General features: G+C 41.2%; 1 protein-coding gene across 3 annotated transcripts; it reads left to right on the top strand.

Annotated features, from left to right (window-relative positions):
• Window positions 1-7033: 7033 nt before the first annotated feature.
• Window positions 7034-15498, top strand: LOC106569471 (protein lifeguard 3). 3 transcript variants are annotated; one of them, XM_014140848.2, is made up of 12 exons: window positions 7034-7313; window positions 9966-10280; window positions 10472-10539; window positions 10619-10683; window positions 10777-10830; window positions 10952-11002; window positions 11110-11149; window positions 12513-12550; window positions 12628-12715; window positions 12833-12928; window positions 14723-14776; window positions 15025-15498. In XM_014140848.2, the coding sequence occupies exons 2-12, from the start codon at window positions 9971-9973 to the stop codon at window positions 15172-15174; spliced, it is 1014 nt and encodes a 337-aa protein (XP_013996323.1). In that variant the 5' UTR covers window positions 7034-7313; window positions 9966-9970; the 3' UTR covers window positions 15175-15498. The 3 variants fall into 3 exon arrangements, with proteins under 3 accessions (XP_013996323.1, XP_013996325.1, XP_013996324.1); XM_014140849.2 differs by having other exon boundaries at window positions 7039-7313; window positions 9970-10280; XM_014140850.2 differs by lacking the exon at window positions 12833-12928.
• The last annotated feature ends 9186 nt before the right edge of the window (window positions 15499-24684 follow it).

The raw sequence follows: 24684 nt of genomic DNA, 5'->3' as shown, positions 1-24684 counted from the left end.
AGGGCTGTGCTGATTCATGTGAAACAATAGTCATGCATTTGTAACAAGAATAGTGAGTGTTGTGTTGGGGCTGAATATCCTTATTTTGCAAATGTGAACGTTTAGCTAATCTGGAGTGGACTACATTTGTATTCGCTAGGATGACTAAGATCCATCATTATCAATGACTACCACCTAATGACTACCACCCACACCAAATCTACCACCACTTTTCTAATCAACATTCCTCCTCAATCTATTGTACATGGAACAACAACGTGTTCTATGTATTTTGATTAATATTACATTTTGTCAATGACAGCTTCTACACATAATGGCAACACGCTTGACTGAAAAAATATTTAAACATTTCTTCAGACTTAATGGAGGTTACAGGGGTGATGCTGTTGCCCATCAGATTTCATGATATACATATATGTCAAAGTTATCAATTAGGAAGATGGTGCTGTTCAGAATGACAAGTTTATGACTGTTGAGGTCACAGGATGTTGGTGGTACCTTCATTTGGCAGGACAGGCTCATGGTAACGGCTAGAGCGGTATAGTTGGAATGCTATCAAATACATCAAAAACGTGGTTTCCTTGTGTTTGATACCATTCCATTCGCTACGTTCCAGCCATTCTTATGAGCCGTCCTCCCCTCAGCAGCCTTCACTGGTTGATGTTCACAGGACTCTACTAATGCTATATTGATCGAGCACCATGGATGAAGAGAGGAAAACAGACAGCATCTCTTTACCACACCTTCACCAAGTCATCCAATGTTTGCTTCATGAATAATTGTTGCATCTTCTAAAATAAATATAGAAACATTCTGAGACATATTTAACACAGATTCAACCACAAAGACCAGGGAGGTTTTCCAATGCCTCGCAAAGAAGGGCACCTATTGGTAGATGATTAAAAATAAAAATAGCAGACACTGAATATCCCTTTGATTATGGTGGAGTTATTCATTACACTTTGGATGGTGTATCATTACACCCAGTCACTACAAAGATACAGGCGTGCTTCCTAACTCAGTTGCCGGAGAGGAAGGAAACCGCTCATGGATTTCGCCATGGGGCCAATGGTGACTTTAAAACAGTTACAGAGTTTAATGGCTGTGATAGGAGAAAACTGAGGATGGATCAACAACATTGAAGTTACTCCACAATACTAACTTAAATGACAGAGTGAAAAGAAGGAAGCCTATATAGAAGTAAAACTATTCCAAAACATGCATCCTGTTTGCAATAAGGCACTGAAGTAAAACTGAATGTCCTGAATACAAAGTGTAATGTATCTAACAATTACTATTTAAACATTTTGTCATTTAGAAGACAGTCTTATCCAGAGGGACTTACAGGAGCAATTAGGGTTCAGTGTCTTGCTCAAGGGCACATCGACAGATTTTTCACCTAGTCGGCTCAAGGATTTGAACCAACAACCTTTCAGGTTACTGGCACAACGCTCTTAACCACTAGGCTACCTGAGTACCACACTTTATATTTTCAAGCATGGTCATGTTATGGTTATGCTTGGCATCGGCAAGGACTAGGGAGTTTTCTTTTTCTAAAATGTTTCACAAATGTTAGAATTTTTCTTCCACTTTGACGGTACATAGTATTTTGTGTAGATCATTGACAACAAATGACAATGAAATCCATTTTAATCTAATTTTGAAACACAACAAAATTCTGAAAAAGTAATGGGGTGTGAATACTTTCGGAAGGCACTGTAAGGGAATTGAAGTGGTAAACACAATGGTATAAAAAGGCAAAAAGCATTAAAGAGGAGAAAATACCCAGAGTACCCCTAAAGTACCCCCTCACGTGCATTTTACCAGTAGGCCTATAGTGTCATGAGTCTTCTCAAGTACCCCCTGTGGATAGGGGGGTCCTAGTACCAGTGGTTGAGAACCACTGTCTTACAGCATGTGACTTTGCAACACGCAGGTGTTTCATCTCCACTCGGGGATGATTTTAATAGTTTGACACCACACAGGCATAGCCACTGGAAGTACAAAAAATAAGAAATATTTGTAAAAAGTACTACACTAGGCCTTTAATAGTCCTGTATTATATGAGCACCATAATCATGGTGAAGTAGAGGATGGTAGTGGCTTGTGATCTACAGCTTAGAGAAGATTGCTTGGATCAATGAGCATCATTTAGAATGTTTTCATAATACAAAAATAGATTTACTGTAGACACAAAGACTTCACACTTGGTAGTTAAACCACAGACAATCTGGCAAACTGGAAATGTTGAAAATCAGTTTTTACAAATATTACATGATGTTTTTACATACAAAGATAGAGAGAGCACAGTATGCCATTATTGTGATAACCATATCCATGTACAGTGCATTCGGAAAGTATTCAGACCCCTTCACTTTTTCCACGTTTTTATATACGTTACAGCCTTATTAAAAAATGTAGTAAATAGTTTTCCCCCCCTCATCAATCTACACACAATACCCCATAATGACAAAGTAAAAACATATTTTTTTGGCTGACATTTTAAAAAATGTATTTCAAATTAAAAACTTGAAAATCACATTTACAAAAGTATTCAGACCCTTCACTCAGTACTTTGTTGAAGCACCTTTGGCAGCGATTACAGCCTTGAGTCTTCTTGACACACCTGTATTTGGGGAGTTTCTCCCATTCTTCTCTGCAGATCCTCTCAAGCTCTGTCAGGTTGGATGGGGAGCATTGCTGCACAGCTATTTCCAGAGTTGTTCAATTGGGTTCAAGTCCGGGCTCTGGCTCAGCCACTCAAGGGACATTCAGAGACTTGTCCCGAACCCACTCCTGTGTTGTCTTGGCTATGTGCTTAGGGTCATTGTCCTGTTGGAAGGTGAACCTTCACCCCAGTCTGAGGTCCTGAGCAGGTTTTTTATCAAGGATCTCGCTGTACTTTGCTCTGTTCATCTTTCCCTCAATCCTGACTAGCCTCCCAGTCCCTACTGCTGAAAAACATCCCCACAGCATGATTTTATTTCTTATTTAACTAGGAAAGTCAATTAACAACAAATTCTTATTTACAATGATGGCCTACCCCAGCAACGCTAGGCCAATGGTGCACTGCCCTATGGGACTCCCAATCACAGCCAAATGTGATTCAGCCTGGATTCGAACCAGGGACTGTAGTGACACCTTTTGCACTAAGATGCAGTGCCTTAGACCCGGAGCCCAATGCTGCCACCACCATGCTTCACCCTGGGGATGGCATTGGCCAGGTGATGAGCCTGGTTTCCTCCAGACGTGATACTTGGCATTCTTCATGACTGTCTTGGTGTGTTTGGACCATGATAGATCGTTGGTGATGTGGACACCAAGGAACTTGAAATTCTCGACCCGCTCCACTACAGCCCCATTGATGTTAATGGGGGCCTGTTAGGCCTGCCTTTTCCTGTAGTCCGATCAGCTCCTTCGTCTTGCTCCCATTGAGGGAGAGTTTGTTGTCCTGGCTGCCTCATTGTTGTCGGTGATCAGGCCTACCACTGTTGTGTCATCAGCAATCTTAATGATGGTGTTCGAGTCGTCTTTGGCCACACAGTCGTGGGTGAACAGGGTGTACAGAAGGGGACTAGGTACACACCCCTGAGGGGCCCTAGTGTTGAGGATCAGCGTGGCAGACGTGTTGTTGCCTACCCTTACCACCTGGGGGCGGCCCGTCAGGAAGTCCAGGATCCAGTTGCAGAGGGAGGTGTTTAGTTCCAGGGTCCTTAGCTTAGTGATGAGCTTCATGGGCACTATGGTGTTGAACGCTGAGCTGTAGTCAATGAACAGCATCCTCACATAGGTGTTCCTTTTGTCCAGGTGAGAAAGTGTGGAGTGCAATTGAGATTGCGTCAACTGTGGATCTGTTGGGACGGTATGCGAGTTGGAGTGGATCTAGTGTATCCGGGAGGATGCTGTTGATGTGAGCCATCACCAGCCTTTCAAAGCACTTCATGGCTACCGATGTGAGTGCCACGGGGCGGTAATCATTTAGGCAGGTTACCTTCGCTTCATTCGGAAAAGGGTCTATGGTGGTCTGCTTGAAACATGTAGGTATTACAGACTTGGTCAGGCAGAGGTTGAAAATGTCAGAAAAGACACTTGCTAGTTGGTCCGTGCATGCTTTGAGTACACATACTGGTAATCTGTCTGGCTCTGCGGCTTTGTGAATGTTGACCTGTTTAAAGGTCTTACTCACATCGGCTACCGAGAGCATTATCACACAGTCATCCAGAACAGCTGGTACTCTCGTGCATGCTTCAGTGTTGCTTGCCTCGAAGCGCGCATAATAGGCATTTAGCTCATCTGGTAAGCTCACGACACTGGGCAGCCCACGTCTGGGTTTCCCTTTGTAGTCCGTAATAGTTTTCAAGCCCTGCCACATCCGATGAGCGTCTGAGCCGGTGGAGTAGGACTCAATCTTAATCCTGTATTGACGCTTTGCCTGTTTGATGGTTCGTCTAAGGGCATAGCGGGATTACTTATAGGCGTCCGGATTTGTGTCCCGCTCCTTGAAAGCGGCAGCTCTAGCCTTTAGCTCGATGCGGATGTTGCCTGTAATCCATGGCTTCTGGTTAGGATATGTTCGTACAGTTACTGTGGAGACGGCGTCGTCGATGCACTTTCTGATGAAGCCGATGACTGAGGTGGTATACTCCTCAATGCCATTGGATGAATCCCGGAACATATTCCAGTCTGTGCTAGCAAAACAGTCCTGTAGCGTAGCATCCACGTCATCTGACCACTTCCCTATTGAGCGAGTCACTGGTACTTCCTGCTTTCATTTTTGCTTGTATGCAGGAATCAGGAGGACAGAATTATGGTCAGATATGCCAAATGGAGGGCGAGGGAGAGCTTTGTATGCATCTCTGTGTGTGGAGTAAAGGTGGTCTAGAGTTTATTTTCCTCGGTTGCACATGTGACATGCTGGTAAAAATGTGGTAAAACTGATTTAAGTTTGCCTGCATTAAAGTCCCCGGACACTAGGAGTGGCGCTTCTGGATGAGCATTTTCTTGTTTGCTTATGGCCTTATAGAGTTGGTTGAGTGCAGTGCCAGGTCGGCCTGTGGTTGTAAATAGACAGCTACGAATAATATAGATGAGAACTCTCTTGGTAGATAGTGTGGTCTACAGCTTATCATAAGGTACTCTACCTCAGTCGAGTAATACCTCGAGATTTCTTTAATATTAGACATCGCGCACCAGCTGTTATTGACAAAAAGACACACACCCCCACCCCTCGTCTTACCAGAAGTAGCTTCTCTGTTCTGCCAATGCATTGAATATCCCTCCAGCTCTATATTATTTGTGTCGTCGTTCAGCCACGAAACACAAGATATTACAACTCTTATTGTCCCGTTGGTAAGATAATCGTAATTGTAGGTCATCAATTTTAAAAATGGAATGTAACACAGATCCAGATGATGTGCATGTGGTGGTTTCAAATAATAATGTTACTACAGATAGCTAGCTCTATCCATTATTATCCTGAAAATGTCTGATATTATAGCTAGCTAATTGTTGTTCTAGCTAGCTCACCCAAAGCAGGCTTCTGGCCTCCTCAGTGGTCTGCAGATGCATGACTATATGGTCATGATGTTGTGGCTGTAACATTTAACGCACACTAAATCAAATCGAATCAAAATGTATTGGTCACATACACGTGTTTAGCAGATGGTATTGCAAGTGTAGCAAAATGCTTGTGCTTCTAGTTCCGACAGTGCAGCAATATCTAACAAGTAATATCTAACAATTTCACAACAAATACCTAATACACAGAAATCTAAGTAAAGGAAGGGCATAAGAATATATAAATATATGGATGAGCAATTTCAGAGCGGCACTAGAACAACTAGCTAGCTATATCATACAGACATTTTCACAAAAACCAGCTCATATAGCAAGTCAATAAAAGGAATATCACTGCATTAGTTCATCATTGACATCTAGCTAGCTCATCAAGATAGAATCTGAGAGATCTGATCTTTTTATCTCTGTAACATTAGCAGTCAGCACTCATCTCGTTTGGGCATTGCATCAGCCAGATGAAGCAACTGCACATCAAATCTTCTTCCCCATCCTCTCTTGTCTTGATTCTACAGGTGGCTAATCTGTTTTCCTCCAAACATTATTTGCAAGATAGCTATCGTTAGCCAATTTGAGCCGAGATCTCAGCTTGTTAACTAGGAAAGTCAATGTATATATATATCTATCATTTTTTTAAATTCAGATTTTTCAGGGGGTGCTGCAGCACCCTCAGCACCCCTACTTCCAGCGGCTATGACCACAGCCTGTCGTTTCCAATGGGAGCAAATTAATCATAGTGGGCAAAACAAACAAGGAAGTGGGCAGAGCCAAGCACCAGCTAGCGAGAGCCTATTGGCGCGTTCTAGCATCTATTTGCATATTTCCGTTAGGGAACGCCTACTATGTGAAGTGCGGGTCTGCAATAACTCAATTCGCCCTTGCACATTTTGTAAACAATGCAATTTTTAGAATTGTTGGCAAAGGGTAAAGTCTACAAAACGAAATCCATTCTGTCCATAACGGATTATAGATTTGGATACAGAAAACTGTATTGAGATCAAATGTTTCATTGATGAGAAATGTTTCAGAATTTCTGACAAAATCCATCTTGCTCCATCTTCTCCCACTGCTATTCAACCAGATGCATCACATGTATACATCCAGTGAAATATCTGTCTCATTGTTCTATCTATGGTAAAGGATTTGCATTCATTTTTAAATAGAGTTGCATGCTTGAAAATCTTATTTCATTTATTCACATATCAAGTTACATGTTTGCAAGTGTTGCATTTATTCACACATCACGTTACGAGGTTGCAAGTGTTGTTGCATTTATTCAAAAAATAAATGACATTTTACAAAATATTTTGTGCGACTATAAAGCTGATTATACAGGTGCAACTCATATTTTACATGTACAAATCATACTTTACATGGTTGCACACTTAAGTCTTTATTTTACCTCCATGAGTTCCATTGACTCCACCCACTAACAAGTAACAACTCTTCTAAAATTCCAGGAAATGTTCTACGGCTGGAGCTGACATCTGTCTGCCTGCTGCGGGAGGAAACAAGGAGGGGTCAGAAAGAGAAAGAGAGAGAGAGAGAGAGAGAGAGAGAGAGAGAGAAAGCTAACAGTTTCAAAACTCGACGGAATTAGAGTTTCAAACTTCCATAATTTGATAATCTGTCGTTTAGAGATTGGGTGGTTATAGCCGTGTTATAAGACTGGTCGCCTTAATCGTTTTTTGTCTTGTTGTCATTGTTTGCGTTCTTGTTTTTCCTGGATTCATTGCGTGGTGAGTCAAACTATTTTTATACTTCCGGCACACCATACACTCACGGTGATCGTTTTAAAGAAAAAAGCATATGGATTGAATATGAGCTGAAGTTGGTAGTCCTTGGGTTACACCTGAATAGGCCTATTGTACACGTTACCTTGTGAGGCGGTTGTCTAAACCACAATTGAGTGAGGGGAGTTGGCCATTCTACCTTTTGCCTGCGACTTAATTTAAGCACGTGTGTGTGTGTGTTGGCTATGGCCAAACATGGATACTTTGGTAGGTCAGTGGGCGAAAGCGGTTTTGAATCGGGCATACTACTTGGATTAGAAACCTACCCAACCAGTTAATGTTACACAACCACATTCTCACTTCAAACTCTGCCATGAGTTACGGCTGAAGAAGTTACAGTGTTTAGTCATAAGCCTGTGTGTCACTACACACCCAACACACACGCAGGGACTGTTTTATGGGCGGTAAGCAGTTGAAGCATTCTTGTCCAGCTGATATTTTTCACTGTTGCTTAGTGCTGGAGATGTGACGTAATGGCATATTGTAAAGTGGAGGCCTACACCCAAACTATCCCTGTTTGTGGCAGTTTAGAGGCTTAATCCCTAACTGTGGGAACTCCCATAATGATCACTCCAAGTTAAATTGTCTATATAAACTCTACTCTCTAAACTCTCTCTCTGTCGTTGAGCTCTGTAGTGTTCAATGTATGTGATAATGTGTGGTGTGTGTATAATAGTGGTTATTAGAAATTGAAATGTCTGTCAGGAGCATGTGTGTATGGTGTGGTTGTGCTGCAGTGTGTGTGAACCACAGATTACAGTACCAGTCCAGTTTGTACACCTACGCATTCAAGGGTTTTTCTTTATTTTGACTATTTTCTACATTGTAGAATAATGGTGAAGACATCAAAACTATGAAATAACACATTTGGCATCATATATTAATCTTACATCTGGATGTTCCGCTAGCGGAACGCCTCACCAATATCCAATGGTAGAGCGTGGCGCGAATTACAAATGCCTCAAAAATGCAAAAACTTCCATTTTTTTCAAACATATGACTATTTTACACCATTTTAAAGACAAGACTCTCCTTTATCTAACCACATTGTCCGATTTCAAAAAGGCTTTACAACGAAAGCAAAACATTAGATTGTCAGGAGAGTACCCTGCCTGAAATAATCACACACCCATTTTTCAAGCTAGCATTTAATGTCACAAAAACCAAAACCACAGCTAAATGCAGCACTAACCTTTGATCTTCATCAGATGACAATCCTAGGACATTATGTTAAACAATACATGCATGTTTTGTTCAATGAAGTTCATATTTATATCAAAAACCAGCTTTTCACATTAGCATGTTTTGTTCAGAACTAGCATACCCACCGAAAACTTCCGGTGAATTTACTAAATTACTCACGATAAACGTTCACAAAAAACATAACAATTATTTTAAGAATTATAGATACAGAACTCCTTTATGCAATCGCGGTGTCCGATTTTAAAATAGCTTTTCGGTGAAAGCACATTTTTGCAATATTCTGAGTAGATAGCCCGGCCATCATGGCTAGCTATTTTGACACCCACCAAGTTTGGCACTCACCAAACTCAGATTTACTATAAGAGAAATTGGATTACCTTTGCTGTTCTTCGTCAGAATGCACTCCCAGGACTTCTATTTCAACACCCAATGTTGTTTTGGTTCCAAATAATCCATAGTTATATCCAAATAGCTGCGTTTTGTTCTTGCGTTCAAGACACTATCCGAAGGGTGACGCGCCGGCGCGTATCGTGACAAAAGAATTAAAAATATTCCATTACCGTACTTCGAAGCATGTCAAACGCTGTTTAAAATCAATTTTTATACGATTTTTCTCGTAAAATAGCGATAATATTCCAACCGGGAGACGTTGTATCCGTTCAAACACTGAAAGAAGAAAAATGGAGTCGTCACATGCATGCGCGCACCAGTGTCATTGTTCTCAGAACGACCACTTTCCAAAACCCCTACTGTTTTTCGCCCAGGGACTGCAGAGTTATCATTCCACGTTTTGGCGCCTTCTGAGAGCCTATGGGAGCCTTAGAAAATGTCACATTACAGCAGAGATCCTATATTTTCGATAAAGAGGCTACAGAAGGCCAAGAAATGGTCAGACGGGGCACTTCCCATATAGAATCTTCTCAGGTTTTGGCCTGCCATATGAGTTCTGTTATACTCACAGACACCATTCAAAGAGTTTTAGAAACTTTAGGGTGTTTTCTATCCAAATCAAATAATTATATGCATATTCTAGTTTCTGGGCAGGAGTAATAACCAGATTAAATCGGGTACGTTTTTTATCCGGCCGTGAAGGGGCGTCGACTTCGGCTTCCGAACTTTGGCTGACCACGAGAATTTTTTGTGTGTGCACGAACAGCCCCCAGAAAACTTGCCAAAGATCGAAACTAATATATTCACATACTGTTCTGAACTGTTTCGGGCTGGAAGCATGTTGACGCCTTAAGACTTCTGTCTTAGTTCTGGGTAGAATGGGCCATAACCACTTCTCGCTCTCCCTCCTCCCCTCTCTCTCTCTCTCTCTCTCTCTCTCTCTCTCTCTCTCTCTCTCTCTCTCTCTCTCTCTCTCTCTCTCTTTTCTCATCCTCTCTCTCCCAGACAGTATGTCTCGGTCTGACTTCCCCCTGGGTTACGATGACTCTCATTCCCCCCTCTATGGCCCCCAAGGTGGTAACTACCCCCCTCCCCCTGCTTATGGCTTCCCTGCCAATGGAGGTCCCCCATCAGGCCAGCCCTCGTCCTTCTACCCCCCTGGTCCCCATGGACCTCCATACCCCGGCCAGCCTGCCGGGTACCCTGCTGGGCCCTACCCAGGCCAGCCTTACCCCGGGGGTCCAGGGTACAACAACCAGCCTATGATGCCACCCATGCCCCCTATAATCCCTCCTACGATGCCTAGCAGTGCACTGAGCGGTAAGCCTGAACCCTCCTCTCTCACCTGTCTGGGGCTTACTCTGAGTGTTCTGTTACTACTGAATAAGCTCCTTCACACAGATAAAATAAATACTTGATACTATAGGTTCTACTTTAGTAGTTGATTTTCAGGCATGTGTTCTGATGTGAACTGACATATGACTCTAATGATGTCTCTGCTGATGTCACAGGCGATGGAGAGGGGTTTGCGGCAGGCAGCTTTGACAGTCTGAAAGTGCGACACTCCTTCATACGAAAGGTGAGAACACAACACACACACACACACGCACAAACACACAAGAAGTGTATAATATACTCTCTCTCCATTTTTCTCTTAGGTGTATATGATCCTGGCATCTCAGCTACTCGTCACTGTCGCAATCGTGGCCGTCTTCACATTTGTGTGAGTGTGTGTGTGTTACTAGGACTGTGTTTCTGTGGTTTTGTGTTCCTGCACAAATGTGTGTTTGTATAACTGAGTTTCTCTTCTTTGCAGTGGATCTGTCAAGAAGTTTGTGATCGCAAACCCAGCTGTCTACTGGGCATCATTGTAAGTACTATCCCTTATTACTGACCTATGGTTTTACAGTACTGTTGGATTGACAGCTATACTGGCCTATGTTTTGCATGTCCTGTTTGATTGACAGCTGTGTTGACCTATGTCTTTGCAGCGCTGTGTATTTCGTCACTCACATTGTGCTGGTCTGCTGTAAAGGACCCAGGCGAGTCTCTTTCTTAAAGATTCCTTTGGAAAATGATGACAATATAGTTGACAACAATGTTTTATTGTATTGAAGTGCTGTCCTAATGTGGCCACTCCCGTCTTTAGGAGGAAATTCCCATGGAATGTCATCCTGCTGGCCATCTTTGTACGTAACTATTACTAGTCTGTACAGATCTGTCGAAAAAATGTCTAGTTGGAGCTTGTCAGAGCCGTCGGCTGTGAATGCTACTACTTAATGCTGATTAAGGTTCTGACCCACTACATGCGTTCCAGCAAGAACAAGGCAGATGTGTCCATACGCAGAGTTGTATTTATCTTTGTCACCAACACACATAGTATGAACACACAAACTTTTCAGTGATTTACCTGAAAGGTAAGAACAGTTATAAACTGGGTTGTTCGAGCTCTGAATGCTGAAAGCCGTATGACAGAACATTTATTTTTACTCTTCTAATTACATTGGTAACCAGTTTATAATAGCAATAAGGCACCTCTGGAGTTTGGTATATGGCCAATATACCACAGCTAAGAGATGTATCCAGGCACTCCTCGTTGCGTCGTGCTTAAGAACAGCCTTTAGCTGTGGTATATTGGCCATATACCACACCCCCTCGTGCCTTATTGCTTAAATATAAAATGTTGTCAGCTATGCAATAGGAATATCTACACAGGAAAGAATGGCATAGCATCTATACAGGGATATTCACATAACAGCACATATTAACAGCAGTGTATGTTTAAACATCTTGCAGGAGAGCGAGAGAGAATTAATTACTTAGACAGGCAAGATTTATGGTCCTCTCTGGACTAGTGGAGATCTGATCTGTGTCCGGTACCACATCTTACTGCTTGTACGGGAGCGCTGACAATAATCTCTGAAACTTCTAAAATCTCTCACCATGGCTTAACAGTAGCGCGAACTATGAAAGCGCAGCGGTAAAGTGTGCATACAGGCTATAGGAATTAACCATCTTGAAACAATAACATCTACTGCGCAACACTCATGCATTAAATCCAATACAGGCACTTATAAATGACATGCACGTGGAGTATCTGAAATAAACTGTACATAAGCTGTAGCAGTACTATACAGCTACAGATGTAATTAGGCCTAAATGTAATTGCTTGCAGTCAATAATCATAACGTATCATTAACCCTCCTGACAATAAACCCCACAACTCACTACTTGGATGCACGCACAGTCTTCCTAAACACAACTTGCGTCTTCATCTTACAACTGAAAACACTGACCTGGAGTGGGAGGGGTCAGAGTCGAAATGTCCATTCGGGCACACTGATTGGTGGAAACCAGGAGGCTGTGATAGAGTGATTTCTCCCCTTCTCAGCTGTCTAACAGGACTGTGGGGAAAGTCACTGCACAGGCGTGACCTTTTTTTTACCTCTGCACTGGGCCACGCTAGTCTGTCATACTGCTCTATGATGGACTTTATTGGTTGGTGCTGACCTGCGGTGGTCTATATTGATCTGTGTATTCTGTGTTCTACAGACACTGGCCATGTCCTACATGACAGGCACCATATCCAGGTGAGAGAGACACACACACACACACACACACACACCCCTGAGCGTGGTAGTAATGTCTGTCTGTCTCTGCTCTGTAGTTACTATGATACTAAGGCAGTGTTTCTGGCTCTGGGCATCACCGTCATTGTGTGTATCATCACCACTGTCTTCTGCTTCCAGACCAAGGTAAGAGACACCGTGTGTGTGTGTGTGTGTGTGTGTGTGTGTGTGTGTGTGTGTGTGTGTGTGTGTGTGTGTGTGTGTGTGAGCAAATGTTTGAAACTTCATAATGTATCTCTTCAGGTGGACCTCACCTCATGCACAGGCCTATTCTGTGTCCTGGGGATTGTTGTCATGGTGGCAGGCATCATCACAGCCATTGTACTCTCCTTTAAATATGTGAGTTGGCATATTGCGCACGCACGCACCCATACATGAACACTCACGCTAGTGGTACGCGGGTAAGCTGTTTGTTCACCCGGACCCGCCCGCAATTGCTAATAACCCACCCACAACCTCCAGACTATATGTGATGAAGTTAAAATCTGGGGCCCACACCGCAAATATTTTTTCTTTATTTAACCAGGCAAGTCAGTTATGAACAAATTCTTATTTACAATGATGGCCTAGGAACAGTGGGTAAACTGCCTTGTTCAGGGGCAGGACGACACATTTGTACCTTATTAGCTCGGGGATTCTATCCACCAACCTTTCGGTTGCTGGTCCAACACTCTAACCTCTAGACTACCTGCCGCCCCAAAATATAGAAAATGCTCTATAGGCTAGAGTCAAAGACTGCAGAACGATTTTTTGACGGGGGTAAAGGATCATTTTTTTGCCTGATTTTCGATATGTTTCTGCTTATAATTTAAAACATTTTGGAAGGCTATTTGTTAGTCAACTTGTCTATAATTTGATACATGCAGCTTCTCTTCTGTCATTATATGTTGCCCTAGAAGACTAAATAAACCATTGCTCAACAGAATGTTATAAATCGATCGAATGAATGCTTCAATGTAGTTGACATAGGTAAAGTTTTCTGTTATCTTCTTTCACAGAGCAAAGACGTTTAGGAACCGGGGAAAAATGCTGTAACAAAATGATTTTCTGTGCAAAATTTCAGTTTGACCGATGTAAGGAAATAGAAAGCTGTGAAAACTAACCAACATGTTTGGCTTGGATGCATATTTTGTGTGTTTGAAATACTATCAGCTTTTATGATGTTGATAAAGACAGCACCTCTACAGATGGTATCTGAGTGTTCACATTCTCTCAAGATGCTGAAATAAATGCATCATATTTCTCCTCCTGTTCCCAAGTCAAAATGTTGCCTACAGTTTTTTTTATTTGACCTTTATTTAACCAGGAAAAGCCCATTGAGACCCAGAGTCTCTTTTTCAATGGAGATCTGGCTAGTGTAATTTTACTGCAAGACTGTGAGAGGTTATAGACCTACAGTCAGTGTCCAGATTTCAGTTTCCATTTAACCCATCTCAACAGTAGGCTACAGTTCCCTTGACATGCCATAGGCCTATTTGAAGTCCCTGTTTTGTGATTTGTGTAGTGCCTCAGAATCATCACAAATAACATGGAAAAGTAATGTTTGGGAAATATTTGGTGAAGTGGCAAAATTACTTCACCAAATCTTTCCCAAATATTACAAATATGACTTTTCTGGCCCTACCTTTTCTTTATTTTCTGCTGTCCTTTCGCAGCTTTTCTCTTATTGAATTAAACTCACGTTGTACTTTTTGCCTCCGTGGATTGACATTAACTTTTTCTGCCCGTTCCCAAAAGCGTTTGGTGATTAGCGTGTAGGCACATACATTTGGACCCTAAAGCTTAGGCTTTTGCACTAATGCCAGATAGCCTAAAATAATGAAAGAAAGGCCTTAATGTAGCCTATAGATATAAATTGCACAAGAATGATACCTTTAAAAAAAATCCATGATTTATTGTTTTGTCTTTATTCAATCCGCCTGCCACCCCCCTTGCCCTTCATCCACATAATATTTAATTACCCTAAACCCGTCCGCCCCTCGGATATAACCCACGCATCACTAACCACACACACACACACACACACACACACACACACACCTTTAGCCATGCCTAGTCATGTTTGTTTTCCATGTCTATTGTATTACAGTAATGGTTCAGTGTTTTCTAATGGCGTTGTCTCCTCCTGGCCAGATTCCTTGGCTTCACATGGTGTATGCGGCCATTGGAGCAATAGTCTACACACTGGTGAGTACAATACACAAGTAGATGTAGTACAGACAGAACCACTTTAACTGTATAAATGTGTTTCTTCCTATAACATATATGTATAATATATTGTGCTTTGTAGTGATGGTATTTTGACACATTTTGTAGTTGTGTTGCTAGTGTTATCTATGTACTGTTTTCTTGTCTGCATTGACTTATTGCTGGTACATTACTGATATATTGCTCATATATTTTCTGATATCTTGCTGGTGTATTTCTGTGTATAGTTTCTGGCGTACCACACACAGCTGTTGCTCGGCAAGGGGAAGAACTCTATCAGTCCAGAGGAGTATGTGTTCGCAGCGCTCTCCATCTACATCGACATCGTCCAGATCTTCATGTGCCTGCTGCAGCTTATTGGTGCAGCCAACAGATGAATCCCCGGAAACAACTTTCCTTCTCATCCCCTCCCCCCCTGAGACAGGCAGACTCAGCTCACCAGTGCAACTGCACTCACTATAGAATTAGAATGAGTAGAATGGAAATGCTGGTGTACCTACCATAGAATGTTGTTTTGAATGGGAACGTTCCTTCTACTAATTCTAATTCTATGGATTTGACTTCGCTAACACACATATTTAGCAATTTTCATGAAGTCTACTCTTCTGCTAAAATGCATCTGCTTGCGAAGACATGTAGTAATATATCAGTATAGACACCAGTGGTGTAAAGTAACTAAGTAAAAATACTTTGAAGTACTACCTAAGTAGTTTTTTGGGTATCTGTACGTTACTATTTCTATTTTTGACAACATTCACTTTTATTCCACTACACTCCTAAAGAAAATATACGTTTTACTCCCGTACATTTTCCCTGACACCTAAGAGTACTTGTTACATTTCGAATGCTTAGCAGGACAGAAAATTATTCCAATTCACACACTTATAAAGAGAACACGTGGTCATCCCTACTACCTCTGATATGGCGGATTCACTAAACACAAATGCTTCGTTTGTAAATGATTGAGTGTGCCCGTGGCTATCCGTAAATAAAAAACTAGAAAATAGTGCTGCTTAATATAAGGAATTTTAAATGACTCATAGCATTTACTATACCTATATTTAACTAGGCAAGTCAATTAACAACAAATTATTATTTACAATGACAGCCTACCTGGCCAGCTGTGCGCCACCCTATGGGACTCCCAATCACAGCTGGATGTGATACAGCCTGGATTTGAACCAGGGACTGTAGTGACATCTCTTACATTGAGATGCAGTGCCTTAGACCGCTGCACCACTCGGGAGCCCCTATGGATAGTTAAGTATATTTTAAACCAGACACTTTTACACTTTTAATCAAGTAGTATTTTACTGGGTGACTTTCACTTGAGTCATTTGCTATTAAGGTACAGGATCTTGACTTTTACCAAAGTATGACAACTTGGTACTTTTTCCACCACAGATAGACACCGAATACAAAGCTGTAACTTTAATCCAACTATCTTTATAGGAAGATTTTTATTTTTTTTGTTGATATTTTTTGTTTATAAAGTAAAAATGTGTGTTATGAGCTGGGAGCAGTAAGATACTTTCTGAACTTGTCCAATAGGTTTGTGCCTGCTGAAGGCAACCCTGAGGTGTATTCACTAGGAGGCAAACAAAAACAACAGGAACCAAACGGGGAGGGATATTCCTGAAATTGTTCACTTCCAATGTGAAACATTTAACTACGGTTTGCACTAATAAATACACCCCCCAATATCAGTATTCCTCTGAGACACAGAGAGGAAGGAATATATATTATTTTTTACTCTGTCTGATGCTTTTCTATGATCGTAACATTTGTAATTGGGTAATCATGAGCGAAAGCTCAGTGCTGATTGGCTTGATTTTTATGCACTTTTTGGTAATGAGTGTCACCTTAGGCTGCGTCTAGACAGGCAGCCCAATTCTAATATTTTTTTCACTAATTAGTCTTTTGACCAATCAGATCAGCTCTGAAAAAGATCAGAATTGGCTGCCTGTCTAAACGCAGCCATAGTGATGCCATCTTTAAGATATGCTTTTATGTAAATGCGATGTCTGTTTCTGATGTACTTGTTAACACATATAGGAGTATACCTAATATAGTATTGTGATATTTTGTTAGCATTATTGTTATGTACACACATATAGGAGTATACCTAATATAGTATTGTGATATTCTGTTAGCTTTATTGTTATGTACTGGTTTGAACATACCAGGCTCAAATGTGTGTTTAGAACCCTCAGAACAGAACATTCCAATTGATCACTTGGCAAACTGCTGCCAACTCCAAATATTAGAGTAGAACACTGAGAACCATAGCCGCAGGAAGCTGTTTGGGGGTCGGGGAGCTGTGCTTTTTCCACTGACGAGTGGGTAGTGGCGCTACAGACCGGCTATATCGGCTAATACAGGACTAGTAAAGGCACAGTGCACTACTTTTGTGAGAATTTCTATTGTTACATTCAGATTCTTCAGGGGGTGCAGCACCCCTACTTTCCGTGGCTATAGAGTACCACAGTATGAGTCATAATACCCATAAAACCCAGCGGTCAAACAAGGAAATGGTTCCAATAATTTTTCCACTGTTCATTTTTTCCACAGGATTTTAGAAACACTTAAATACTTAAGGGCTGTGTTTCGTGTAGGCTTACCCTGGCATGACATTTTGATAACTGTGTAAATCTCTTTAGGACAAGGTGACTTTTGTCAATATATTCACCTGTATTTACCCCTCCAAAATAAAATGATAATTAGCTGCTAATGTGGCTATCATAAAGAACTACAAATGCCATGATGATCTGGATGAGACTGCCAAATTCGAGGCAAAGGTAAGAATCTCTGGATTAACTATCTAATGTTAGTTAAATGTAGTAGTGAATAAATTGGCTACATTTCTTTAAATGGACAATTCTGTGAACTTTTTTCAATTGACACAATACCTGTTAGCAAAGGTGTCAGCTAGAGATGATGTGCAGGAACTTACAGCGATTTGTAGTTTTGCATGGTCTACTTTGATGCAAATTAGAATTTTCAAATCTAAGTAAATAGAGACGAATATATTGATAAAAGTCACCTTGTCCGAGAGAGATTTACATAGTTATTGAAACATCGCACCATGGTAAGCCTATACGAAACACAACCCGTATGGATTCTAAAATCCCCTATGGGAAAAATGAATGGTGGAAAAACGATTGGAACCTTCACTGTGTGGCTCTATGCTGAGAACAGTCCAAAATGTACACATCAAAGCATTAACATCTGATGTTCTTCTCTACATGATGAGAAGAAAGGAAGCCACTTTATATTGAGATTAAATTATTGATCGTTGAGCTAAATCAAAAGGGAACACGCCTCAAAGGGTGTACTTAGCTGACACCCTTGAGTTGAGTACTGAGGGAAGTGCAGGTAGACTGCCCCTAAGTACTGATCTAAGGTCAATTTTATAGTGGTTGATGTTGGAACTGGGTGTGGTGAACTAATTCTATAACTGAGCTTAGGGGCATCTCTAGACTCGTTTTGAGATGTATGTCTCTGAAACCTTTTGCGCCAACTTGCTGCCCAGACAGTAACGATTACAATCATTACATTCCACTGAGATTACTAATTAGAATGTGGTTGCCATGGAATGTTTGGTGCTAGCTTGGAGGACAGTTTGCCAAAGTCTATACGAGCTTCCTAATGAGAAAAATATGGACACATTATTGATTTTCATATCAAATAAAATATTTTATTGTCACGTGTGTAATTGAATCTGTGTGCAAATCACATTTGATAAGATAAATATCCAGGATGACGCAACTATTTTTTTATATACAGAACATACACATCATGTGGGGCATATTTTAACTGGGGCATTCTACACATAGAATTAGAACATAATGGTATGTCTCTATAATTCTACTTTGGCCTTTTAAAGAGATAGTCAAGCTATTTCATCAACACATAAGATGGTAAAACCACAGACAAGTCCGGAAAATCTGGATAGACGGTATCTGTTGAATGAAGCAGTGAAATACTGTAGCAAGCCATGACATCAGTCTGGTCAGGAAAGACTGGGCCCTATACTGATCCAGCCAGGTATCACTTCTTGAAGCTGAGCGTGTGCTCATCATGGAATAAGGAGAGTTGATTAAAATAAACTCTTGTGGTTGCGAACATAATTACTGAATCAAGTATCGGTGTCTCTCACACTAATTGTTTTCATTTGATCAGTTAGTCTCTTTCAGTCCAGCAGAGGCAGTGCATACACACACACATGCTACAGACACACATTCACTCAGTTTCTCAAGCTCACTCAATTTCTCAATTCAGTTGGTATCAGTCCAGTCTGTTGTTGCGGTAGCGACTGTCCTCGTACTCTCCCTCGTTGGATCTGTTCATCTGCTGATGAGTCCTCAGATGGTTCTTATCCACCTCTCTCTTCATCAGGATGAACCCTATTATACCTGCAATGAGACCTATCATCATGCAGAGAGAAAGAGGGGAAAGTGAGAAAGAATGGGAACTTACCAAGGTTATTCAACTGAACACAACATCAAATTGTCAGCCGTTTCTTTACAACCGAAATCTGAATATTAACCATGTTAGAGAACAGACCCACTGGGCAGTCTACAATTCAAGTTCTATTCCACGTTGGTTCAACATAGTTTCATTGAAATGATGTGGAAACAATGTTGATTCAACCAGTGTACACAGAGGGGAGGGAGGTTCTCACCAGGTATATGCGATATTTATCATGGGGTTCTTGGCCTTTCTCGTGGGGATGTACTCTGGTCGGTCATCCTCTTCCTCTGTCGCTTTCTTCTGATCTTTCTGCATGTCAGTCACTTTCTGCTGATCAGTGGCCAGTAGAGTTGGGTGAGACACCAGAGAGGAACACACCTCAGCGACAGAGCCTGTAACTTGACCGGGCACCGCTGTGTTCATAGTGACTGGCCTGGGATCTGACACAAACTTGAAACAGTGAGAGTATATGTCAGGTCAAGGCAATTACTAGCCATCATATTGTTTTCACCTGACCTGTGTTTTCAGACTTGTGCACCAGATGAAGAACAGCAGACAAGGAGAGGAACACCCATTACATGATAAGTGCCACAAAAACTGCTGTCACCCTCTATGTGTTATATTGAAATAAAGACAGTTCAAATCAAATCAAATGTTATTTGTCACATGCGCCGAATATAACAGGTGTGGACCTTACAGTGAAATGCTTACTTACTTGTACCAGTTCAGAGTAAACATACAGTACCTTTCACAATCACAGAACTCACAACCTTCCTACAGGGCGCCGCCATCCTTGCTGTGTAAAAGTGGTCGGTTTGGGTATGTGCAAAGCTCTTCATGCTTTCTACAGCCCTCTCCTGCTAACTAGCGGACAATTGACAGCCAGTATCAATTTTGGGTAGCTTTATCAGAGAGGAAGATGCAAAGCCTGGTAGTCTTTGACTGTCGTGACCTATACCTCGGTGGTCGTGACATTTGTGTGAATGTATTGACTTTGGTTTGCTTAATAAAGTTGTCTACTGTTCTTTCAGTGGTGTCTCATCTATTGACTACATGGGTTCAGTAGTAGAAAAAGAGGGAAAAAACTGTGAGATTTGTCTGCTTTTTAAAGTTTTCGAAGTTCTTGCCCATGACAACAGTTAAAAGCTGTATTACTGTTGAATAAGAAGTTGACTATCCTCATCATGCTGTATAGACCGAGGTAAAATGTGTTTTATTTTAGATATTCAGTGGACATTCGATTTTCTCTCATGAATAGCTATTGAATCAAGCATGCCATGACTATAAAGATGGCATATTCTGAATCAGGGGTAGATGGAGAAAAATCCACTTTTTAAATTTTTTTTTTAATAAAATATTTTAGATTTCAATCTTCAGTAGCTCTTGCAATGACTATGAAAATTAAATATTCTGATTCGGGATATGATGGACAAAATTCCACACATTTTTTGGGGTTTAAATTTCATTGTTTATACTTTTTTTAACTTTCAATCTTGAATAGCGCTTACAAAAAGTGCAATGACTATAAAAATGATGAGTTGAGGGAGGATGGCAAAAAAATCCACAGTAAAAATGTAAATATATATAATATTTGTTGTTGTTGATTTTTGTACATCCTCCCCTAATTCTGAATGTATCCTTTTCATAGTCATGGCAAGTTTTGTGTAAGAGCTACTGAAGATTGAAAGCCCCCACCCCCTCAAAAAATAAAATTAAAATAAAAAAAGTGTGGATTTTTGTCCTTCCTTCCTCGATTCAGAATATATAATTTCATTGTCATGGAGAGCTATTGAAGATTGAAATCCGAATATCCACTGAATATCCAGTATAAAACAAATTTTACGTCAGTGTTGCATAGTATTTGCAATGTCTCTAAAAGTACAGTAGGCCTACTTTTTCAAGTTTGTACCCTTCCCTTGCAGAATTTGGTGCTTCCTACATCAAGAAATATTGCTACTTTGCTTCTCTGTGTCACTCAAGAAAGGCTCCAGACAGACATGATAAACTCCCCACATGACATAATGTTAATGATGAAAAAGAGACATGCCTTTTCCTACTAGCAATGACTGACAATACATGCTTTATTGAGGAAAAATGTACTTTTTACGACGGTGATATGTGTTGTCTCACTTAATGCATTCATCTTAAGATAGCTAACTGTTAGTCGCTCTGGATAAGCGCGCAGTCTGCTGAATTAACAACTCAGTGCCTCCAGTCACTTATATCTGTTGACTGTGAGTTGCTCATCCTGTTATATAGAGGCTAGGCTGCTCACTTCTCATAGCTCTTTATAAGCCTTCTTCGTCCTGGTTAGTTATCTCCTGATACCTGACATGTTCCCCTAAGCCTCTCCTTTCTCTCCCTCTTCTCTCCTCTTTCACAGTCCTGTGCAGGTGGTAGTTGCAGTGCGGTCTGGTCGAGGGACTCTGTGTGTGTGATGGACCTACGCCTACTGTCCCGTATTGATGAGGAGCTGGACTCTTCTGAGTTGGCTATTCTGTGCTTCCTGTTCAGAGACGCGCTCAACAGGAAACGCCTGTAGACGGTGAGGGACAGGGACCACATGAAGAGATTAATAGCATCCAATCCTAACGTCCCCCTACACATTAATTTATGTATGAAAGTATTGGATGATAGGTTAGGTATTAGCAACAGGGGCGCAACTTTCACTGGGGACACCCCACATAAAAATTTGCATATTTGCCCCCCCCCAGTTTTATAATTGCACTGTAATACAAAACGCGGCACACCATGCGGTACCTCAGAGCCGTCGGGTAGGCAGTTTTATGGTTTCAGCAGGATGGATTTAGGACCGGCAAGATTTAGAACTGCATGGATGCTACAGAGCGTGCTGACAGGCTGTGTGAAGGCAAAGTTTCTGAAAGGCTGACGTTTAGGATCAGCACAGGAGAGATGAACAGAAACAGCTGCTGTCTGTGTTGTGCTTTTTCTCAGAGTTGTAAAAGCAAGCAGAGCAGAAACTGGCTACTCTTTAGTTGACTGATCTAGCTGGCAAGGTAACTGCTGTATGTATTCCCAGTGCTGAGCTAGTGGTAACTGACATGTTACATTAGCTAATGTTTCAACTCCTCTCGACTGAAATGAATGAACTACTGTACCAGCAGCTAGTTAGCTAACTAGTAGCTATCACAGCCAGAACAGCTCTAGCTAGCCTCTAACTATCTGTCAAACAGCTGTTGTGTGTATGGAAATGTTTTGTAGCCTTAGTTTTTTCCTGCTTAAACAAAAGTATTTTGATGATGTATCATTAGCTAGAGCTAGTCAAAAGTTGGTCAATGTTAGCAAGCTAGCTCATAAACTTTAGATATTATTTTTTCTCAATCACACTAGCCCTGAATCAAATGATGAAACCAGCTGCCAAACGATTGAAGATTGATATTCTGATGTGTTTTTGGTGCAATGTTAGTTTTTATTAGTCAGTATAGTAATGTAAAATTATTGATCTGTCAGTTTCCCTAGCTAATTTCCTACTTTTCACACTAACTCAGTATAATCAGCTCTACAGGCTTCACTGTCAAGGTGCACAGTCAGTACACAACACTATACTCATCATGTCTTAGCAGGATCAGATGGTGACAGGTGTCCCTGCAGGGTCAGACAGCCAGCCAGGGAAGACCAGTCTACGGAGCTCAGGTGAATTTTGCAGTATACTATAACATTTAGTGAATGGATACAAAGTTCCATCTTGAGTTGATGGGTAGGCTACAGTCTGGGATTGGGAATAATGGCAATTTCATTTACATTTTTACATTTGAGTCATTTAGCAGATGCTCTTATCCAGAGCAACTTACAGTAGTGAATACATACATTTACAATACAACTCCTGGACAGTCTGTGGTGCAACGTGGCGTTGGTGGATGGAGCGAGACATGATGTCCCAGATGTGCTCAATTGGATTCAGGTCTGGGGAACGGGCGGGGCGGGCCAGTCCATAGCATCAATGCCTTCCTCTTGCAGGAACTGCTGACACACTCCAGCCACATGAGGTCTAGCATTGTCTTGCATTAGGAGGAACCCAGGGCCAACCGCACCAGCATATGGTCTCACAAGGGGTCTGAGGATCTCATCTCGGTACCTAATGGCAGTCAAGCTACCTCTGGCGAGCACATGGAGGGCTGTGCGGTCCCCCAAAGAAATGCCACCCCACACCATGACTGACCCACCACCAAACCGGTCATGCTGGAGGATGTTGCAGGCAGCAGAACGTTCTCCACGGCGTCTCCAGACTCTGTCATGTCTGTCACGTGCTCTGTGTGAACCTGCTTTCATCTGTGAAAAGCACAGGGCGCCAGTGGTGAATTTGCCAATCTTGGTGTCACGTCCTGACCAGTATAAGGGTTATTTGTTATTGTAGTTTGGTCAGGACGTGGCAGAGGGTATTTTGTTTATGTGGTTCGGGGTGGTGATTTATGTAGTAGGGTGTTTGATTTATTATTTCCGGGTTTTGGTCTATGTTCTATGTTTTGTATTTCTATGTTCTTTCTGGTTTGTGGTATTTCTATGTGTAGGTTTATGGGGGGTTGGACTCTCAATTGGAGGCAGGTGCTTTCTCGTTGCCTCTGATTGAGAGTCCAATATATGGGTAATTGTTTGGTGTAGTGTTGTGGGAGATTGTTTCTTGTTTTGCTGAGTGTACATGACAAGACTGTTTTGTTGTTCGTGAGTTCTTTGTTTGTTATTTTGGTGTTCTCATTATTTAAAATAAATAACAAGATGAGCATCCACATTCCTGCTGCGTTTTGGTCCTCTATTCCCGACGACAACCGTTACACTTGGTGTTCTCTGGCTGAGAACATCAAAGTTGGATCAGCCTGTAGTGTGGTTTTCCACTTTAATTTTGAGTGCGACTCCAAATCCAGACCTCCATGGGTTGATAAATTGGATTTCCATTGATTATTTTTGTGTGATTTTGTTGTCAGCACATTCAACTATGTAAAGAAAAAAGTATTTAATAAGATTATTTCTTTCATTCAGATCTAGGATGTGTTGTTTAAGTGTTCCCTTTATTCTTTTGAGCAGTATACTTTTACTTTTGATACTTAAGTACATTTTAGCAATTAAATGTACTTTTGATACTTAAGTATATTTAAAACGAAATACTTTTAGACTTTTACTCAAGTAGTACTTTACTGGTTGACTTTTACTTGATTCATCTTCTATTAATGTATCTGTACTTTTACTCAAGTATGACAATTGGGTACTTTTTCCACCACTGAATACCATCCATAGAATGTACTATATGCCAGTGAAAATTAATATCATGCACTCAGAATTGTATTATTCTGCTGGAGATGTAAAGCACAAAAGGGGACATATTTGCATATCAGTCCATTCCTTTTATAATAGTGAGGGGGAATGAGCAAGTGCACTCATCATGGAGAAGGGTAGAGAAT

This window comes from Salmo salar, chromosome ssa14, assembly GCF_905237065.1.
Source record: "Salmo salar chromosome ssa14, Ssal_v3.1, whole genome shotgun sequence".
Classification (NCBI taxonomy): Eukaryota; Metazoa; Chordata; class Actinopteri; order Salmoniformes; family Salmonidae; genus Salmo; species Salmo salar.
The sequence above is the reverse complement of the archived record's forward strand: the minus strand, read 5'-3'. Positions and strand labels throughout refer to the sequence as shown.

What these genes read in the sequence shown, in the direction of transcription:
- LOC106569471 (XM_014140848.2), top strand. Translation starts at nt 9,971, where the DNA reads ATGTCTCGGTCTGACTTCCCCCTGGGTTACGATGACTCTCATTCCCCC. An exon ending in GCCTAGCAGTGCACTGAGCG is followed by an intron (nt 10,281 to 10,471) that starts GTAAGCCTGAAC and finishes CTGATGTCACAG; the next exon opens with GCGATGGAGAGGGGTTTGCG. An exon ending in GTGGCCGTCTTCACATTTGT is followed by an intron (nt 10,684 to 10,776) that starts GTGAGTGTGTGT and finishes TCTTCTTTGCAG; the next exon opens with TGGATCTGTCAAGAAGTTTG.